This window comes from Lactuca saligna, chromosome 1, assembly GCF_052625555.1.
Source record: "Lactuca saligna cultivar CGN05327 chromosome 1, ASM5262555v1, whole genome shotgun sequence".
In the NCBI taxonomy this organism is placed as follows: Eukaryota; Viridiplantae; Streptophyta; class Magnoliopsida; order Asterales; family Asteraceae; genus Lactuca; species Lactuca saligna.
The window spans coordinates 13,987,073-14,008,723 of NC_136417.1; the positions used below are offsets into that span (position 1 = coordinate 13,987,073).

At 32.1% G+C, this 21,651-nt stretch overlaps 1 protein-coding gene and 1 pseudogene across 4 annotated transcripts; one reads left to right on the forward strand and one right to left on the reverse strand.

The window, feature by feature from the left end:
* The first annotated feature begins 3,022 nt into the window (after positions 1–3,022).
* Positions 3,023–6,569, forward strand: LOC145012214 (BEL1-like homeodomain protein 11). 4 transcript variants are annotated; one of them, XM_078971093.1, is made up of 6 exons: positions 3,023–3,321; positions 3,634–3,688; positions 3,853–4,563; positions 4,924–5,291; positions 5,870–5,930; positions 6,011–6,569. In XM_078971093.1, exons 3-6 carry the CDS (start codon positions 3,904–3,906, stop codon positions 6,308–6,310), a joined length of 1,389 nt encoding a protein of 462 aa, XP_078827219.1. In that variant the 5' UTR covers positions 3,023–3,321; positions 3,634–3,688; positions 3,853–3,903; the 3' UTR covers positions 6,311–6,569. The 4 variants fall into 4 exon arrangements, 3 of the variants coding, with proteins under 3 accessions (XP_078827219.1, XP_078827162.1, XP_078827286.1); XM_078971036.1 differs by lacking the exon at positions 3,023–3,321 and adding an exon at positions 3,369–3,514; XM_078971160.1 differs by lacking the exon at positions 3,023–3,321 and adding an exon at positions 3,384–3,518.
* A 2,349-nt stretch (positions 6,570–8,918) lies between these two features.
* LOC145012437 (bZIP transcription factor 44 pseudogene) lies at positions 8,919–9,917 on the reverse strand (annotated as a pseudogene).
* Between the last annotated feature and the right edge of the window lie 11,734 nt (positions 9,918–21,651).

Here is a 21,651-nt window from a genome sequence, read left to right on the forward strand (position 1 = left end):
GTTACAAATCAAATGGTGTAGGAGGAATATAATTATGAATATCTGAAAATCTTGGAAGTAAATCAAGTTAAGGGTTGAAGTTTAAGAACCTAAGATGATTATAATGGAAATATAATGCAAAACAATGTAGTATAATATGGTTAGGTACCTAAGCTTATATAAGGTTGTTAGGTATATTCACTTTACCCTATATATATATATATATATATATATATATATATATATATATATATATATATATATATATATATATATATATATATATATATATATATATATATATATATATGAAAAAATTGCAAAAATGGTCCCCGTGGTTTCTTTTTTTATGTGGTTATGGTCCAAACGTTTGAAAAGTTGCAGATTTGGTCCTTTTCAACAAGTTTTATTGTGGTTTTAGTCCCTCATTTGTTAAGTTTAACTGGTTGGCTGTTAACTTTTTTAAAATGATAATTTTACCCTCAGAGACCATTTTCGCAATTTTATCTTATACCATACCATAAGGACCATTTTTGCATACATTTTTTTATTTTATTGAAGTATTATATTTTAATAAATATTATTTTTAATATAAAATATTATATACTAACAAACATTGTTTTATTGGATTATTAATTTATTATAGTTGATTTTTTTTAAAAAATTTTTTGTTAGGGTAATTCTTTTTATTGAGTTATTATATATCAATACATATAGTTTTTAATATATAATATTTATATCATAATAATAAATATTATATTATTAGATTATTAATTTCTTTTAGTTAATATTTTTCATTATTTTTATTGGATTGTTTCTTTTATTTCTTTTAATTTATTATTTTCTTCTTATACTAAATATTGTTTTATTGGATTTTTAATTTATTTTAATTAATTCTTTTTTAGAAAAAAATTGTCGAAGTAATTATTTTTTATTGAATTATTATATATCAATATATATAGTTTTTAATATATAATATTTATATCATAATAAATATTATATTATTGGATTATTATTATCTTTTAGTTATTTTTTGTAATTTTTTTTTAAATATTTTTTGTTGGATTATTACTTTTAAATTATTATTTTCTTCATATACTAAATATTATTTTATCGGATTATAATAGTATTTCTTGTTAATTTTATTGGTTCCACCACAAAGTCATGGGATACGTAAAATCGTGGTCTCTCATCATCGAAATCGTTCGGATCGTATCCAAACACGTTCCTTTCATCTAGCTTATAATGAGAAAAACCATTGGGAAAATACCACCACCATCACCCGGTCACCACCACCACTTATAAATGTTATCGGGGTTTGTTGCGCATTATGTGGGATATGAAGAATTCCAGTGGATTATGAAGAAGTTGTCGAAGGTGGCTACCAACAAGACTGGGTGGAATAAGGTATAGTATCTATTGAACCTCTGATGAAGGTGTTTGGAGGTGATCCAATTAATTTTTGATGATGATAATCAACATTTTTACGTATTTCGGCGATTTTGTGGTGGAACAAATAAAATTAAAAACAATTAATAGTATACATTCAAAATAAAAACAATAATCCAATAAGATAGTATTTATTATATTAAAATTATAATAAATAAAAAGTAATATCTCAATAAATTAATAATTCAAAAAAAAAATACAAAAATTAATAATCCAATAATGTATTATTTATTATGATGCAAATATTATATAATAAAAATAATATTTGCTGATATATAATAATCTAATAAAAAAAATTACTCAAACAAAAAGAAATTATAAAAAGAGTCAACTAAAAGAAATTAATAATCCAATAAAATAATATTTCGTAAAATGTAATAATCTCATAAATATTTATTATGATATAAATATTATATATTAAAAACTATATGTACTAATATATATATATATATATATATATATATATATATATATATATATATATATATATATATATATATATAATTGAATACAAAAGAATTACTTCGATAAAAAAAATTAAAAAAAATAATTAGCTAAAATAAACTAATAATCCAATAAAACAACATTTAGTATATGACGAAAATAATAAATTGAACGTAATAATACAATAAAAAATAATTAAAAATTACAAAAATTAACTAAAAAAATTAATAATCCAATAATTTAATATTTACTATGATATAAATATTATACATTAAAAACTATATGTATTGATATATAATAATTTAACAAAAAAATTACTCCAACAATTTTTTTTAAAAAAAAATCAACTAAAATAAATTAATAATCCAATAAAAAAAATATTTATTAATATATAATGTTATATATTAAAAATAATATCTATTAATATATAATACTTTATTAAAATAAAATAAAATATATTCAAAAATGGTCCTTATAGTATAATAAAAGACAAAACTGTGAAAATAATCCCTGGGGGTTAAAATTGTCATTTTAAGGAAATTAACAGACGAGGGACCATAACCACAACAAAACTTATTGAAAATGACCAAATTTACAACTTTTTAAATGTTTGGACCATAACCACAAAAAATAAGAAACCACAGGGACCATTATATATATATATATATATATATATATATATATATATATATATATATATATATATATATATATATAAAATTAGTTACAAAATTAAATCCATTCAAATAAGGTTTAACTATATACCATAATAAAGTAAAAAAAAAAAAATACTACATACCATGACAACTTGTGACAGAATAAATCCCACTCACCGATTTATTATTTTGTCACACCTCTTGACTCTCAGTTTTCTTTTACATCTAATAGGCTAACAACAAGCTTTTTATTTTTTATCTATATTATATATTATCACCTAATCCTACCCATCCATTATATTACACACGTACCTGCATCCATCGACCTGCTCTCTTTGTCTTCTACTATGTCTACATGTTATTTTATGATTGGGATCATATCAGCAATTTCGGTTTCACTTTATTCGATTGCTAAATAAATTAAGAAAAAAAAAAAAAAAAAAAACTGGAAACTTCTATTGCATTTTAATTCCATACAAATAATAATATTCTTTTAGACGAATTTGAAAACAAGAGCCACAAACTGCAAGCAACAACAAGATGCAACAATAAAGAATGCTTTAATTGAAGTTTGAAGATGAAGAAGAAGAGTTTAGGTTCACCAACTGGTGGTTAGGGTTCCACAATCCCCAATTTTCAAGCAATCATTTCATAGCTACTACTAATCAAACCACCCAATTTAAGCAACACCCATTTCGATTCCCACCCTTTCTCAATAAACCCACAATTCCTTTCTTCCAATCATTCTACATTTTAATTTGAGTTTGAATCTTGTCCCCACGTGATGAGAATGGTAGGTTTGCTTCTTTCATAATTAATAATCAATCTTACTGTTGTCGTGTTGTATTTATCTATAATTAATGAATCGGGTGTTTCTTCAACTATAGAAACTTGTGATTCATTTGCTTCTTTTCTTATCCAATCATTGCAACCTTCATTCATTGTTTTGTTCTGGGGGATGGTCATTGTTCAATGATTAGGAGAGGGTTGGTGTGTTTGTTTTTTTTTTTATTACTATTATTATATTATTATTCTTTCTTTTTAGTATATCATGAAGAATATTTATACATCTTCTTGTTCGTATACATTTTTGTCTCCCCTTTAGGAAGAATTTATTTCTGCTGCTTTGGTTCTGTCTTCATCTTTGCTCCACTTCACAGGTACCTCGTTCTTTAAATCCATAACTCATCTATTTAATCCATAATCTAAACGACCCATGATCTTAAACCCTATAAAGTTTTCAAATTTTTATGTTTTCTGTATACGATGGATGATCAAAAGGTTTTTTTTTGGTTTAATTTCTGTGTTTCCCTTGTTAAATTAGGTATTACCACCAACTTCTAAAGGGATTATCCACCAGCCATTGAAATCAGAGATGGCTACTTATTATCCAAGTTCCTATCTTTCGACCCAACAACAACTTGATTCTTATCAAGAATCGTCTTGTCCTCCAATCGATATAATGTATCAAAATCATAACTCAACAGACGCCTCCTTCTTGGAGCTTTTGACCACTAATCCGCAGTCAAACCCCCAAAATCTTTCAAGAGTTGAAAATCATCAAAACTTGCAATATCAAGAATTGTCCCTCAGTCTTGGAATGCAAATAACGTCTTCCATGGATTTGCCTTCGTTCCAATACAATTACTTGAATCCCCATCTTCAAGATTCAAGTGGCCATGCCTCTCGAAGCAATAAAATGGAGAACATTGACTATTTGTCATTCGATAGGGCTGTGAACAATCAAATTCCATCTGGGGTTGTGGCAAGAATTTATAGTTCAAGATATCTGAAACCATCGCAGGAGTTGCTTGAAGAAGTAGCGAATCTTCATGAAGCTATGAAGCAATTAAAGATGAACAAACGTAATAATGTTCAGAAGATTGGCGTTGATAGGTACGATGAAAATGGTTCAAGAATTGACTTTCAATCGTTTCCTCTTGACTCAGCCACCAGTTCCTCTGGCGACCTTTCGGTTTCTGAGAAACAGGACCTTCAGAACAAGATTGTGAAACTCTTTTCGTTATTAGATGAGGTACGCTTTTTCATTAGAATTCATATCTTTCCATTATTTCCATGTTTGTTGATTATATATGCTACATAGATACTGAATTCAGAGATTCTAAAAAGGTTTCGTGAACAAAAACTTAATAAAAGGGTAACTTTAATATATTTTCAAATATTTAAATAAGTTCATCATTAATTCATTATCTACATTCCAAATCTTTAACTGATTTCAAAGCAATCAAAAATATTCCAAGGAATAGATTTCCTACCAACAACACACATGACATATTTCAACTCCTAAAACATTCAGCAAAGAGCCAAAATTTTAAAATCATGAAAATACATTATGCATATAAAACAAAGGTTTGTAACGTGTTTGTTATTGTAGGTAGATAGGAAATACAGAGAATACTGTCAACAATTACGAATCGTTGAGGGATCATTAGATATGGTGGCTGGTTGTGGAGCTGCAAGATCATACACCGCACTTGCTCATCAAACAATATCGCGACACTTTCGTTGTTTACGCGATGGAATTAACGACCAAATTCAGGAGACCCGTCAAAGGCTCGGAGAGCAAGACGATTCATCAGAAAGAGTTCTACCACGTCTCCGTAATGTTGAAAAGCAACTCAGACAACAAAGAAACCTTCATCCACTTGGCGCAATGCGCCATTCTTGGAGACCACAACGTGGCTTGCCTGAAGGCTCCGTCTCCATCCTTCGTGCTTGGCTGTTTGAGCATTTTCTCAATCCGTATGGTTTCTTTCTCGTAGGCCCCGTTTGGTTTGCAGGACGCAGTACACAACATGTTGTACTGCGTCGTATGCACTGGACTGAGATTAAGATTGAGACTGATGTCAATGAGACAAATAATTACAATTTTTTGTCCCGTCCAAAAAGGTGGAACTGTGACTCGCTCTAAATCTCTCGTCTGTACAAAAAACGTTAATGTCCTCCTCATCCTCAACATCGAAAATAGCTCTGGAAAGCTTGTCTAGTCCAGTCTTATCTCGTCCGAGCTTTTCTTGTGGCGGGGACAGGACGAGACTAGACTGGACCAGGCAAGCTTTCTAGAGCTATTTTCGATAATGAGGATGAGAAGGGTATTCACGTCTTTTACAAACGAGAGATCAAGAGCAAGTCCCGTTCCACCTTTTCAAATGGGACAAAATTTGTAAATTTTGTTCTATTGACATCGTCAGCAAACGCAGTACAACCTGTTCTGTCTTGTGTTGTCCTACATGACAAATGGAGGTTAAGTTATATTTGAATGATCTAGCTCCATTACCGTTTTAATTTTGTTTAAAAATTTAAATGTTCATGTTCTTTAGTTACCCGAAGGATTCAGAGAAGATCATGCTAGCAAGACAGACGGGTCTTACCAGAAGCCAGGTATATTCAGAATCGAGCTTTATACACAAACTAATTATCCTCAAATTCAAATGACGAATCAATTTCCATGTCAATATCAGATTGCAAATTGGTTTATCAACGCAAGAGTGCGTCTTTGGAAACCAATGGTTGAGGACATGTATAAAGAAGAATTCAACGATCAAGATGTCAACTGTAGATCTTCACCAAAAAACGCACACAAACCAGCAATAGATCAGTTGTCTCCTTCAGATGACAAAGATAAAGAGTTGCAGAGAAATATGAGTTCTATGGCTGTTCATAATGTTCAATCTAGCGACTCTAATCCAGAATATGTTAATGATTTGGCAGACCAATACAGGTTTGATGATCCTCAATTGTTGACTGATTTCGTGGTGTAATGAAAAGTGGGGAAATGTACAGGTACAGGAACACGTACAGATATGGTGTTCTTGATTGGAATTTGTGAATATGGGTATGGGTGGTGTTTTTGTTGTACGTATAGCAAAAAGTTTTGTTCGAAGCGTAGCTTCTTTGTAAAGATATACTTAACATTCTGTCTATGTAATAAAGCAACGATTTGTTTGAAAATAATAATTTGTCAATATATAAACATAAAAGTGGGTTGATTTTTGTTATTCAACCCATTTTTGTTGTTCACTCGCACTAATTTTCAATCAACATAAGAATGAAACGTACTAAGATCTAATCTTGGAATATGTATTGCATATATAGCATATAACATAAAGTATGATTAGAATAAAAGTTTTTTTTATCAAATGTTTTGATAAGCTCACGATATGTTATTAAATGTTATTATGTTATATATATTTTATTTTATATATGATGTATTCGAGGTTCATATATCAAAAGCCGGTTAATCATTAGAAAATGATTTTTTGGGAAGATGAGTAGAAGATTCTATTTTAAACTTGGATGGAATGAAGCATGGTAGAGGAAATACCTACCTACTTTGTTTTGTAGTAATATTTTGCTTCTCTATGATTTAAATTTAATATGAAATTTTAATCCCTAAATTATGTAAGCATTTCTAATTTTTTTTTTGTTTGGGACCATAATTATAAGACTTTGATAAATTACATTATTGAAATATATTAATGATGAGGAGTTTCACTTAATACATCTAATTTATTTTCCTCATGTTTCATGCCGTAACTTAAAATATAATTCGTTTCGATTACGAATATCCTCGTAAAAAATTTGTGATGCCCATACACATTCATATAAGGTCGACACTTTACATCGACAATGACCTTAAATGATCTACACCGAATCCGAGATTTTGATTATTATAATTTCCAATTTCCTCACCGGTTCTCACAAACTCAAATTCAACTTGTTTTTTTAAATCCTTTTCAAGTGAAATTGTTTATTTTAAATGAATTTTAAGAAAATTTAAACAAAAGTATCCTACAAAATTTCATGTTTCCGTATAGTTTTCAAAATATCTATTTTGTTTTCTTTTGATGATTAAAATCAATCATTGAAGAAAGCTCGTATTGTTTTGTCATTGTATAATAAATAAATAAACTTTCTCGGGCCAACATAAAACTCTATACGTATCAAAATATTAAAACATTATTTTCTAATTGAATTTCGTGTTTGATATCATGAACAAGTAAAAGTCTCCAATATAGAATATTTTCATATTATAAACGTGTATTTTTTATAAAAATTAAAAAAAAAAAAAAAACCATTATAGATTTAAATTTATGTTAATTTTATTTTAAAGTGATTCATACGAAGGCGACCATCGCAGGTAACGTAATACAAGTCAGTGAAACATATATCCTGCATTAGTGACTTGTACACTTATACAAAATATTAAAAACTAAAATTGCACGCCATGCAAAAAGAAATTACAGGTGGCTCTAAACCATCTACATTTTTTTTAATCTGAAGATTGTGTTTTTTATACCTACAATGTATGTGATAATTGATATACAGCTTTTTTAAAATCCAGATTTTTTTATAGCCAGTATTGGCCGAGTCATTAAGGTTTTTGGTTATGTTGAAATTCTCTTTTAAGATTTATATCTAATTAATCTTGATTAAAAAAAAAAAAGAAAAAAAAAGTAACCATTTTAATTTTTTTAATGATTAAAAGTTTATATTTATGTTTATATATAGGGTCAAGTTCAAATTAAAATGAAAATATTCGTAAGAACCTTACAACTTTTTTCGCAAAGAATGTTCTCAATCAAAACACCAAAATTATTAAACGTTTTTATCGTTTCAAACATTCATTTGCATACATTTTTGTTTTATTTTGGAAATTTGCATATGTTTTTTCATTTTCAAAATCGGTATACATTTTTATCGTTTTTTTGCTTTATTTTCTTAGCATTCTATTAATAACTATGGTTATAAAATTAATTAATTTTTTATAGTAAAAACTTAAAATTATTAATCAATTATTTTAAAAAAATTACTAATTAAGAGATATTTTTATTGGTTATATGAAATTATAATCGTTAATTCAAATAAATATGGTAAATTAATTTTTAATATATAGTAAAAAAAACTATTCTTTTATTAGTATAAGGAGATGCTTTAATATTTGTGATTTTGAATTTTAAAGTTATATTTATTTTAATTGTTTTAGATTAGTCAGTTATTTTAATAAACAACCAAACACTTTTATTAACGTTAAACATTAAAGCAAATAACACAAAAAAAACCTAACATACTTGGAATCGCCCCGCACTAAGTTTTTGTTTGCGATCAAATCTTTGTATTTTATATAGAACGCCATGTAAATGTTATCGGCACAACTAGTTATTATATCCATAGAATTACTTACTTTGATTAAAAAAAATAAGAGTTTAATCATTATAGGAACAAATTAAAAATCTTTAATCAATGAATTCCTATAAATATACTGTAAGTTTTTTTTTTTTTTTTTTTTTTTTTTTTTTTTTTAATGAAATTTTACTTTAAAAAACCCCAACACACTTTTAGTACAGTAATCATATAGAACAAAAGAAATAAAAATATTAAAATACATTCATTGATTCCTAGATCCAATAATATTCATGATATGCCAATCATAATCCCCACAAAACCATTAAAAAAAAAAAAAAAGTGAAACCTAAAACAAATTGTGCAATCGATACTAAGCTAGTACCCAACCATATCGGCAGTAGAAGGCATGATAGTTGGTTGATTAAGATACATCATGTTCCATGGATTATCCACGAAATCAAACTCAAGCAACCCATTAGTGCATTGAGTGGTTGTACAATTGGTACTTGTGTTGATGTAATTCAAGATCTCGTTGAGCGAATCTAGTCTCTGGCTGAGCTCGCTTACCTGAGCCCTCAAAACGGAGTTCTCTGCTTCGATTTGAACAAATCGCTGTGTGGTTACATCAATGGTAGTCGAGATCTGGGCGTTATTGTTCTTGAGGTTGTTGGCTTGATTCATAAGATCATCCATATGCTTCTGTTTCCTCATCCTTGATCTGCGTGCCGATTCGCGGTTTGATTCCATCCTCTTCCTCTTCCTCTGGTCCATCATGCCGTCATCGGATCCGGAGTGGTGGATCTGTGTCGACCCAGATGAATTTCCGCTTGAAGAAGCCATGGGTTTTGGGGATTTGATTTATATCTTAGAGAAAATTGAGTAAGAAAGTTGAAAGAATACGAATTAATTAAGTAGCTGGATCTAGATGGGAATGGAGGCTGTCTTCTGAGAAAACGTAAAACCAGTAAAGGAAGACGACGGAGAAAGATTGAACAAGATGGGTGCGGCGGATGAGGGAGGAATTTATCATAAACCCGGAACGGAGGATTTCACAGAGAACAGGAGACATTAATCTCTAACATCCATGCATCAAAATTACAAAATAATATATAAGAAGAAATCAAAACAGAGCAACAAAAGAAAGAAAGGAGGGATTAGAAACGAGTGTTGGAAGAGGTTTTTGATGGTTGGAAGAGGCGTTGATTATATAGAAGGAAAAGAGGGGCGGAGAGAGAAAGAGAAATAACAGCTGGTAAGCAAAATCAAAACAAGTTGAAGCCAAAAACATGAACTCAACGTGTCATCTTGATTTCACAACCCCACCGGATATTCGCCTTTTTCTATTAATAAATAAATATCATGTTCCCTCTTATTAAAAAAAAAAAAAAAAAAAAAAAAAAAAAAAAAAAAAAAAAAAAAACTAAATTATATAAATGTTACTTTGTTTTTTTGTATATTAAAAACGCATTTTAAGTTTAACTTTTAAAAAATCTAGCATAGAAGCCTCACTTTTTTTTTTATCGCTTCAACATCTCATTTTTATATTGACTTTTTGTTATTTTTTATTGTTATATTGAACTTTACCCTCCCCTCTCCCTCCTCTATGTGTGTCATAAAAGTTTGAAGGACCTTTTGGTAGAAACTAACAATTTAGTGTTGAACCGATTAAGGTTGATTGGTAAAATTGTTGAATGGATAAGATGAATAGAAAAAAATTATCATTTTAACCTTCTAACCAAAACAACTTTAAAAGATTTTCATTATTGGTTTATGTGAATCTGTAACATATTTGATAAACCAAAAATGAAATCATGGTAATCTAGATAACAAATAAGCAAAAATCGAATCTATAACATTTTTTTGTTTGATGACCCCACATATACCCTTCGAAAGCTACATTCTTTCAAGTATTTTAACAAAGAGTTTGTGTGCTTCATAAAAATATCCATGAAAAAATTGACATACATAATGCGAATAAGGTTTCTTAATTTGTAGTTGGTGAATACAAAGAAGGAAGGCGACTCAATGAAATATCACATAAATAAATTTAATTTGATACTATTTGAGTTAGTATCAATTGAAATTAATTTTGAATATTAAGTTTAAGTACTACTATTATTATCTTTATTACCTAAAATTTGGTATGGAACAATTATATTAGTTGGTAGTTCATCGGGAACTACTAAGCTTTTTAATCCTAGGTGAGGATATTTGATGCCCGGTAATTTTCCAATAGTTTGCTAAGTACACATGACATGGGTAGAAAATTGAATAAAGGATATAATGGTAGAGGAAGACCAAAAGTCAAAGAAGAGAGGTTAGTCCAAGAACATGAAAGATATCACCTATTGTAATTACAAAGACAATGGTTATTTCAAAATCAATTCCCAACACCTTTAACGTATGAAAGTAAGAAGGAGATTAATGTGGCATCATATTTGATGTTTTCCTAATTTGATATGTCCAAAGTTTGATTGAATCCTAAATCATGGATTTAGGTGCTTCGTTTGATGCTAGCTATTATGAGAAGTAATGTGGATTTTAGGCAGTATTGTGGGAAGGTGGTATCAAGAGCCTTGATATCACCTTCGTCTCGCGTAATGGAATGGAACAAAGTCAATCGGGTATCTCTCACTGGAAACCTCCAAAATGCAACCCCGATGAACCCTCTCATCGGACGATCATCAACAATCTTAACCTCCAATGGGTAATCTAGCTCACCAGGAGCATCGCCAAGCCTCTTGTTGAGCGCAAGAGACACAAAAGATCAGGTAGCACCCAAATCGAAAAGAACTAAAGCAGACAACTCTTTCACTAAGATCGTCCCTAAACATCACAACATGAAACGTAAGCATAAACATTAAGGAAAGCGAATGATATATGGAAACATATTTGTGACCACATCAGGAGTCGTACGTCCTCCTCGAATGTCAGGTGAAATGCCCTGCTCCTCACCACATGGGCCACCACCTTGCCCTCGCAGCCATCAGTGATCCTTAATATAGTTGGAGCGGGTGTCACCACCGCTCCTTTTGCCAACATCGGTCGATCTTGTACATCTCAATCCTCAGGTATGAAATTTAAATATTTAGTCGCGTTTTTCCTTGGCAACTCGACAAGTTGGAAGGCCTCAACACGTCGTCATGTTTAGGTAGTTTTGGTCGCAGATATTAGTGGGCCAACTCGACAAGCTGAGGATCCTCAACTCGACGGGTTGGCAGTTGATTAAGAAACCCTAATTTTTAGGGTGTTTCACCCTATTTAAAGGCCTTATACCCTTTGGATGGCCTCCTTACCAGTCTCCTCTATCTAGAAACACTGATTTTCGTGCATCCTCTCCTACGTTGTGTGTGAGCATAAAGAGTTGGTTCTTTTGGTGTTCTTTTGAAGGAACTTGAGGTTAGAAGTATCTATATTGAAGGGAAGGCTTCAGATCCAGAAACTCTTGGAGTATTGCAGTTCTTTTGAGGTAAAAATTCGACAACTTGCTTATCTATTGTTTAGATCTCTTCCTTGGAAGTTTATTGTCATATTTGGCTCATTTTTTGGATTGTTCAAGGGGTTGAGCATTTCATGAAGTTATCACTTTAGATATGGACGTTTTGTGGCCTCCTTGGGCTTAAAATTTCAAGCTTTATCAAGTTCTAGGCCTCCATCATGCTTTAGATCCCTTATTAAGCCTTCCTTGAGTTTTGGAGCCTCTTTGTGATATGCATGTATGTAAAGTTAGCAACTTTACATGGTTTTCCAGCTCTTGGGTACCTGATCTACATTTTAAAGCATTAGACTTGATGGAAAAGGATTAAATGTGTTACGCTGGGAAAACTTGGCAAGTTGTCCAACCAACTCGATGAGTTGACTAGGGTTTTCCCGACTTTCTGAATACGATAGAAACTCGACGAGTTCAAGAGGTGCACTTGACTAGTTGGGTCAACATGAACTGTTGACCTTGACCGTTGACTTTGATCTTGACCTTGACCATGGTTGACTAAGTTAGACTTTTGAGGGCATTTTGGGTATTTCGAGATTTTAGTGGATTGGTCACATGGTGGTTGTAGGCATTTGAGTCGAGAGCTAAGGTTCGAAGTTAGATCTTATCAGTTTAGCTACTTGTGAGGTGAGTTTTCCTCATTGTACTTTCGGGTCGAAGGCACCAACGCCAACCCATTGGTTTGATAACTTATCACTGTTGATATTTTAAGTATGGTGTAGATATGTATGCTACCTTTGATATGCTAGTCTGGTAGATCTGTAGGACTACCTGTGATATTGTTTGTTTATCTGTATATGAAATTATTTGTTATATGTCAACATATTGTGTGGGTTTGGTTAAGGTTGTACTGCTTTGTTTTGTAGCCAAAAAACCCTGGAGTATACCAGATATGAGTTGAGCGCCAAGAAGGGCATGCCAGACTTATAATGAGGACTCATGAGCATTCTAAATATGAGCTAAGGGCTGGGTAGGGCATGCCAGACTCATACTGAGGGCTCAGTAGCATTCCAGATACGACCCGAGGATCGAAAAGTAAGCCATACATATGTTGTGGGCCTAAGGGCAAGCCAGACTTATGATGTGGGCTCAGGGGTAATCCAGTCTGTTAAGTTGTGGACCTATTGCATGCTGTTATTATATTCGTGTTGTTTGTCATGTATTGGTATTTTAAGGGAACTCACTAATCTTTAGGCTTATAGTTTTGGATTGTTTCAGGTACCTCAAAGGATCGCGACAAGGCGAAGGCGTGATCGTGCACCTCCTCATGTTTTCTTTTACGATTTTGGGATTTCTCTGATGTGGAACTTATTTTGAAAACAATTTGTAATAAATGATGGTTTTGTGGTTGTTTTAAATGTTTAAAATTTTCAAAAATTTTATGAGTGTTACAGGCCTTCTTGTGGCCCATTTGATTTCAATGAAAGCAAATCAGACTAGATCCCTGAGGACAATCCTTGATGAAATGACAACTCTTTCCGCACTTAAAGCAGCCATCACCCTTCTCTCGACAATTCTCCTCGTGCACCCTAGCATATCTTCTACACTACTTCCTACCTCTAGATCCCAAATCAAAAGTCTTGGTTCTCTTCATGGGACCCTCTACTGTCTACACCTGCTCTGACTTCCTCTTCCCACGGAGCTCCAAGTTAGTCTCCCTCTCTCAGGCTCTGATTGTCACATCTTGCAATGTTCGACAAGCAGAAAAGCTAATAAACTTCCTAATATCATCTATCAGGATGTCGTACGGGCGACTTTAATTCATCTCCTCGTCTGTTGCATACCACAGAACCAACAAAACTCTCTCCCTAAACTTAGCGGTGATCTCTGCCGCTTAGTTGTCTAACGAAGGTCTTGGAACTCCCTCAGCAGCTGATGCACCTCAATAGTTGGTGCAAAATCCGATTGGAATCCGGTGACAAAGGCATCCCAAGTCATTGCCTTAATGGCCCCTCAAGGAAGAATCTCATCCGAAACGCGCTCACCATATTTTTGATCCATGTCTTGCTAATAATGGAGTGTCTTTTCCTAGAGAACTCAAGATCCCCCCACACACAAAACTCTTGGAAAGATAGAGAGCGTGCTCCTATTGCGGCCATAATCTATGTGCGAAAAGTACCCAAACACTCATCAAGAATCTCTATAATCTTGGATGTGATGAACTCATGCCTCCGCTCATCCATTGGCTCAGCCCCCGAGCCAGAGTCTGAACCAGAACCTGATCCTCCTCCTCGAGTGACCACCATACTAAAAGATAAAAATAAAATATATCTGATAAAACTCAAGGAATTCCACACTCTATAAGTTTCCAAGAATCCTCGTGACTTTCCTTGGTTCGAGTACGGATCCTGTGCTTTCAGTAGTATGGTCCCAATATTACCTTCTACACCTATCTATACTGTGACATCCCCATTTTCATGGCCAGAAAAGACCGATTTTTTGTTTATGCTTTATAAAAATCAGAGTTCTTCTTTTAATAAAAATGTTGCAGAATTTGTTCCTAGAAAAACATGATAAATACGTTATTAAAACATTTCCGAAGAAACGTACTTTATTCATTTTAAAACGTTTGGGATGTCATCGTCAATACAGGAACATAAGCATAAACATAACTTACATTTATTTACACTAGTGATCTACATCTCTTTAAATCTCTCAGTGTAAAGTGACTTCGTATCAACACCTGTGATATAAATAAACTGAGTGGGTCAGGTTGGGAAACCTGGTGAGTACATAGGGTTTTCAACCCACAATAATATAATTATTATGTTTAAACAATCAAACAATCAACCCAATTACCCATCCCCATTATCTTCTTTAGTCTTAAGGATCTACCCTAAGAATCAGCTATTCCTCGTTTATTTAGTCCTAAGGATCATCCTAAGGAATCGACACGAAGTCCATCATTACCAAGGCTTATAGCATATATCTGGTGAACACGTAGTCTGAAACATCTGGTAAACACTTAGTTCAAAAGTAACTAGTGAACACACTTAGTTCAAAATAGCTAGTGAACACACTTAGTTCAAAGATACGTAGTGCACACACTCAGTTACAAAATATCACAACTTAATTGAACTAAACATCCTATTTAGGTCTTCGGGTATAACTAAACACAATTACAGTATCCATAATCAATCTCCAACACAAATTTCCTTGCCTATGTAATATTTTTACAATACATGGTATAACTTATCATCCTTTCAACTTAACTCAAACTAAACATTCCTTATAAGTCTTATTTCATTTCTAGGCAAGACTATAATACTTATAATCATCTTTCAAAACTGTGTTCATGTTTATACCATACTATCGTAATACAATATAGGAATATACTTTTATCCAACTTAACAAGATCAAGGAATTCTCTATAGGTCTTAGTTTAAAACTTGACCAGACTATAATCTCTTAAATCAGTTTTCCAATACTAAGCAAATTCAGACAATACTTTCATAATTTAGTGTATATAACTAGCACAAATTATCAGGTATTTAATATGCATTAATCTTTTTAAGTAATAATGTTTTTCTTTAATATTATCATGTAATAAATACGATATATACACTTAACACATATATAACCATATCTGGTTCAAACAATGCATTTTATCAAATACTCGTTTAACACATAATATAAATAATCAAAAATTAATTCATGTATAAGATTTCAACAGATAATAAACACTTTGTACTAAAATCATGTTCTTGAAATTAACTATGCACCCACTTGATATAGGTAGAAGAATCGCAAGAAAGTCAAATCCTTGACTGACACTTCAAATTCCCATTTAAACAACCAAAACATGAATATTACTAAGCCTTAATATTTGTGTCTATTTATAAAGTTTAGTTTTTATCAAATTTGTCAATAATTCCAAACAAACCACTGACGTATAGCTAATAAGAAATAACCAGGTAAGATCGTATCGGAGGTAAGATCCTTTTGGCATATAAAAATATGTTGTTTGGAAAATCCACTTTGAACACCTCACTGATCTTGCCTTGTCATCATTCTCGTAAGTAGATCGGTCAGTATAACAATCAGTATTATTAATAGATTTTATTTATAAGTTCATAATAATGATTATAAACATAAATATAAGATATAGTTAAAGCATGGTAGTATAACTCAACTTATAAGTTGCATGACAAAAAACCATACATTACGTGGGCATAACTGTGAAACTGAAAGCCCCATTTCTTGGGGCTCGCTGGCTCTCTAGAGCTTTGCTACTAATACCTAAGAACCACTAGGGTCGGGCCTCGGGGCCTTGAGAAAGTTTGAGAGTGATTGGAAAAAGTTAGAGCAACAAGTGAGAGTGATTGGAAAAAGTTATAGGAAAACATGAAGGACGCACTGTGTCCTTCCATGTATCACGATTTGAAGCCTTTCTATGTGGAGGAAGGGTGAAGGGAATGATGCCACTTGTCGTGACTAGTTCACGCAACGTGTCGTGATCTCAACAGACCAATTTTATTATTTTTCTAAAATTCATAACTTTCGCATATGGACTCCATTTTTTATGGTTTTTATATTCATACTTAGCTGTCGATGAGGACTAAAACTTTCATTTAGACTCCATTCTCTAATTTTCAATTTATTATTCATTTTACGGTCCGAGAAGGCTTGGACTATTAATAAAGCTACAAAATCTTCATATGAGCTCTGTTTTTATGTTATTTACATCATCAACTTCATATTAAAAAGTACTAAAACTTTTGTTTAGATTCTTTCAGCTAACAATCAACCTATTTTGATTTTGAATTCTGTGTCTCACATTATTGTACTGTGTCGCACTCAAAAGTTTGAAAAATCATAACTTTCTCATTCGTAGTTAGATTTTGGCATTCTTTATATTGACGAGTTCCTATCATCGATCGCTATGACTTTCGTTTAGACCAGTTGGGTTAAAAGCAACCTATCTGCGATTCACTTTTTATGATGCACCTTGTCGTATCGTTTTTAATGCGACACTTAAATCAATCGTAACTTCCTCATACGAAGTCAGAGTTGAGCGTTATTTATATCCATAGAATCATCATCACAGACGCTACAACTTTCATCAAGACTATTTATCCTAAATAGCCTTTTGATTTTAGACACCTATTTGATGTAATTAGTTAATTTTATAGAAATAATGTTTTACTCAAATATTATGAGTCAATAATATTTGCCTGTACAACATATATGTAGTATAAATATATTTTATATAATTTATAATTCTTAAAATGTCTAGCCCGAATTCAAGAGCATTTAGATGTTTGTGTTATGTCTCTAAATTCATGCTAATGTCACAACCTTGTATTTTTGTGGGATACCCTTATGGTCAAAAGCTTACACAATAACGGATTTAATCAAAAAAAATATCGCCATTTCAAGAAATGTCAATTTTTTTGAACCCATATTTCCATTACATTCTTCATCTTTTGAATTACCATCTCCTACACCATCATATTGACCAATTCCTTAATTTGAACCAAATTTTTATTTGAATTCTTCTTCTTCTTCTATCCCATCATTAATGAATACATCTCCTATTAGCCCACCTTCATCTTTGCCAAGAAGAGCCACCAGAACTAGAGAACCATCAACAAGACTGCATGATTGCATATATAATCATGTAAATTCTCAAGATCATTTTGAAGTTTGTACACATACTCTTGCTAATATTTGTATATTAAGCTCATCATTCCCTTCTACTAACACTTAAGAGGCTCCCATTACTTCATTTTCATTTCACATAGCAAAAAATTTAAAGGAACCAACTTTTTATCATTAGGTAAAAGGAGTCCCAAAATTGGAAAAACCTCTGACCAAAGAACTTAATGCTTTAGATGTAAATAATACTTGGGAAATTGTAAAACTTCCCAAGGATAAAAATCCAAATGCATGTCCTTGGGTCTAAAAAATTAAGTACAAAGCATATGGTACAATTAAAATGCATAAATCCCATTTGGTGGCTAAAGTATTTACATAACAAAAGGGAATTGATTAGCATGAAACCTTCTCTCTTGTTGTGAAATTCAACACCACTTGATGTTTTGTATCTGTTACTATTAAAAGAAAGTAGAACATCTATCAATTTGACGTCGATAATGCATTTTTTCATGGAGATCTACATAAAAAGGTGTACATGAAACTTCCTCCAGGTCATCTTGCTCTCTCTTACTCATCACTTGTATGCAAGCTTAAAAAAATACTATATGGTTTCAAACAAGCCTCACATCAATGGTATGGCAAGCTTTCGAACACTCTTATCAGAAAAGGTTACCACAAGTTTGCTAATGATTACTCTATACTTCTCAACAAATCTCAAAAAATGGTGGCTATTGTTGTTTATGTTGATATTATTTTAGTCATAGGGAATGATGAAGATGAAATTGTAGCTATCAAGTTATCTCTTCATACTAAATTTTAAATAAAGGATGTGGGAAAAATTCCTTATTTTTTAGGATTGGAGTTTAACAAAACTTCAAATGGCAAGGTAGTTCATCAACAAAAATACATAAAAGAACTCATGCATTCATATTCTTTACATGATTGTGTTCCTGTTCCAATGCCTCTACCATCCAAATTGCCATTCACACACAATATGGTAAACTTATTATAGGATCACACGATTTATAGGTAGTTAATTGGATAATTGAATTTCTTAATTCATACAAGAGATGATATTGCTTTTTCAATACAATATCGAAGCCAATTTAATCAAATACCATCTCTAATCATTATGATGCTACTTTGCATGCCCTTCGTTATGTCAAAGGAACAATCAACTACAAATTATTTTTACGTGTCCCATTACACGAAAGTCTATTAATGGCTTCTTCATTATGTTTGGTGGCAATCAAATTTCTTGGAAGTAGAAGAAATAAATTATAGTTTCCCTTTCTTCAGCTGAAGCAAAATATCGATCTATGCATCGTATATGTGCAGAGCTTGCATGGTTGAGTAGATTACTCAATCAACTCCAAGTAGAAGGAATTACTCCTATACCTTTGAAGTGTGAAAATCAAGTTGTCATCTACATTGCCACCAATCTAATTTTCCATGAGTGAACTAAACACATCAAATTAGATTGTGACTTTGTTCGTGAGAATCTACAAGCATGACTTATCTCTTTACACCATGTGAGCACAAACAGCTAATTGGCCGATGGTTTCCCTAAGAATCCAACTGGTAATCATCATCAAGATTTCATTTCCATAGTTGGTCTACTTCCCCATCCTCAAGCTTGAGGGGGTGCCAGTTTTAACAAAGTTAACTGTAAGGGTAGAATCATCATTTTATTGTATTGATGACATTTATGTATATTTGGCTATATATTTGTTAAGTAGGTAGTTAGTTAGTTATTCTTTATTTATGTAATAATTCATGTAACAATTCAGTTAATTGATTCAGTTCAGAAATGAGAAAAGTTAAAATCTTTCTCAATCTTCTTTCAATATAAAACATGATCAGTATTGTGAAATCTTATTCAATTGTAAATGTCGAGTATTAAAATTTGCTTAATGGGTGTAGCATGATTGTTCAAGTAGATTGAATGATCCTTGCTCTAGTATACTTTTAATTTGTACTTAGATTCAATTCTTTTCCCCAAGGAGTCCATTCGAATCGAATTCGTATAACTTCTTTCTTGGTGGTATAACTAAGTCGATTAAAATTTGAGATTTTACCACATACAGCCATTTTTTGGGTTCCACAGAACTTTTGTTTTCCTTCATGGAGTGACATACCATAAATAAAATAGGGGTATTTTTGTAAAATCACCCATTCCGTAGAGCACTTGACGAGGTCCGCAGAGGCGCCTCTTTGGAACCGGCATGACTTGGTCAATTTCGAGTTATGTTTCTTCCATTCCTTGTTTCATCCTCCATGGCACTCCGCTGCTTCCTTATTGACCTCCGCAGCTTGCTCGTTGAGACTCCAAGAATCTAAATCACCGATGAAAGGAGATGGATCTGAAGGATATTAATGTTTTTGGCGATAGACATGACGACTGGGTATGCATTTTTGATTTTTTATTCCTTTTTTCATATTCTTTAGTTTTAGGTATACTTTTGAGTGAAAATGCATAATATCTTCGATTACTCGAGAGACTCGTTGATTCTTGCTCGTATATGAATATGGATTTGGAATGAAAAAACCTGTAAAATAGAGATTTGGGGAAGAGCCATTCTATGTAGTCGAATGGTCAATCCGTAAAGGGTGATCCACGGATTGACCAATTAACTCTGTGGGATGACCATTGTTTTTTTTTTCTCTCTACCCTGTTATAGTAATGTGCTTTTAGTTTATTTCCTTTTATACAAAAATGATATTATTACGACATTCTACCAAAATTATATGAGTGAAAATTACTTCATATGTTGACGACAATGGTATAATTGGGTAGTTTTTTAATGTGCAATTGAAAGTATGTTACTATTTATTGCCTTGACCAATTTTACTATGTACTTTTAATATAGAAACCTACTTTGCACTTTTGAAACCTTATTTTTTTTAATTACCAACCTTTTACTTATATATCTTTTTTATCACGATAATCTTGAACAAAAGGTTGAATCAACTTTAAAAGGTGTCGTTGGTACCATCATTAAAGACTTTTTTTCCGCGACTAACAAAAGCACAATGAAAATTTTTCAAGCTTCGTCGTTTGGGAAATTCTTAGGAATGTCTATCCCTAATGGTGACCACTTACTCATGCATTTGATGATGTTGCTTGAATTATGGTATCAGATCATCACCTACAAGGCAATGAGGGAGAGTCATTGGTGTTACACCCTCATAAACGCTCATCCAACATCGTGTTATGACCATCACCTTTCTTGCCATCCACGGACATGGAGCATTGGACGACGCAATTGCATTGGAAGAATTTGGTACATTGGAGGCCATTTCTAAATAGAGGTGTGAACTTCTTAAAGATTAAACTATTACTTAAATAAGAAAAAAAGGGTTGATGAACAACTCCACGGATTGGAAAAAACCCCTGAGGATTGGCAAACAACTTTGCAGACTACCAAACAGCTTTTCCGACTGATAAATAGTTCTTTGGAGAGGAAAACACTTCCGTGGACATGTAAACACCTATGTAGACCGACAAACAACTTTGCAGACTGTCAAACAACTCTACAGACTGATAAACAGTTCTTTGGACATGCAAACACCTCCGTGGACTGTCAAACACATCTGCGGATTGGCAAACAACTCTACAGAATGACAAACAACTTTGCAAACTGATAGATAGTTCTTTGGACAAGCAAACAACTCTGCGGACTGACAAATAATACTCCGGACTAACAAACATAATTGAAGGGTGTATAAATATCGCATATATGATCGTTGCAGACTGAAAAATAGTACTCCGGACTGAAAAAAAAAAACACAGTAATTAAAGGGTGTATAAATATCGCATATATGATCGTTTTCTTAGTAAAAAAATATATCTATTTTGAACTTTATGATAAGTTCATCTTCAAATTT

Bases quoted from the DNA above. Each gene is read 5' to 3' on its own strand.
- LOC145012214 (XM_078971036.1), top strand. The intron at 3,689-3,852 runs GTACCTCGTTCT...TTGTTAAATTAG, and splicing joins ATCTTTGCTCCACTTCACAG to GTATTACCACCAACTTCTAA. The intron at 5,292-5,869 runs GTATGGTTTCTT...CATGTTCTTTAG, and splicing joins TTTGAGCATTTTCTCAATCC to TTACCCGAAGGATTCAGAGA.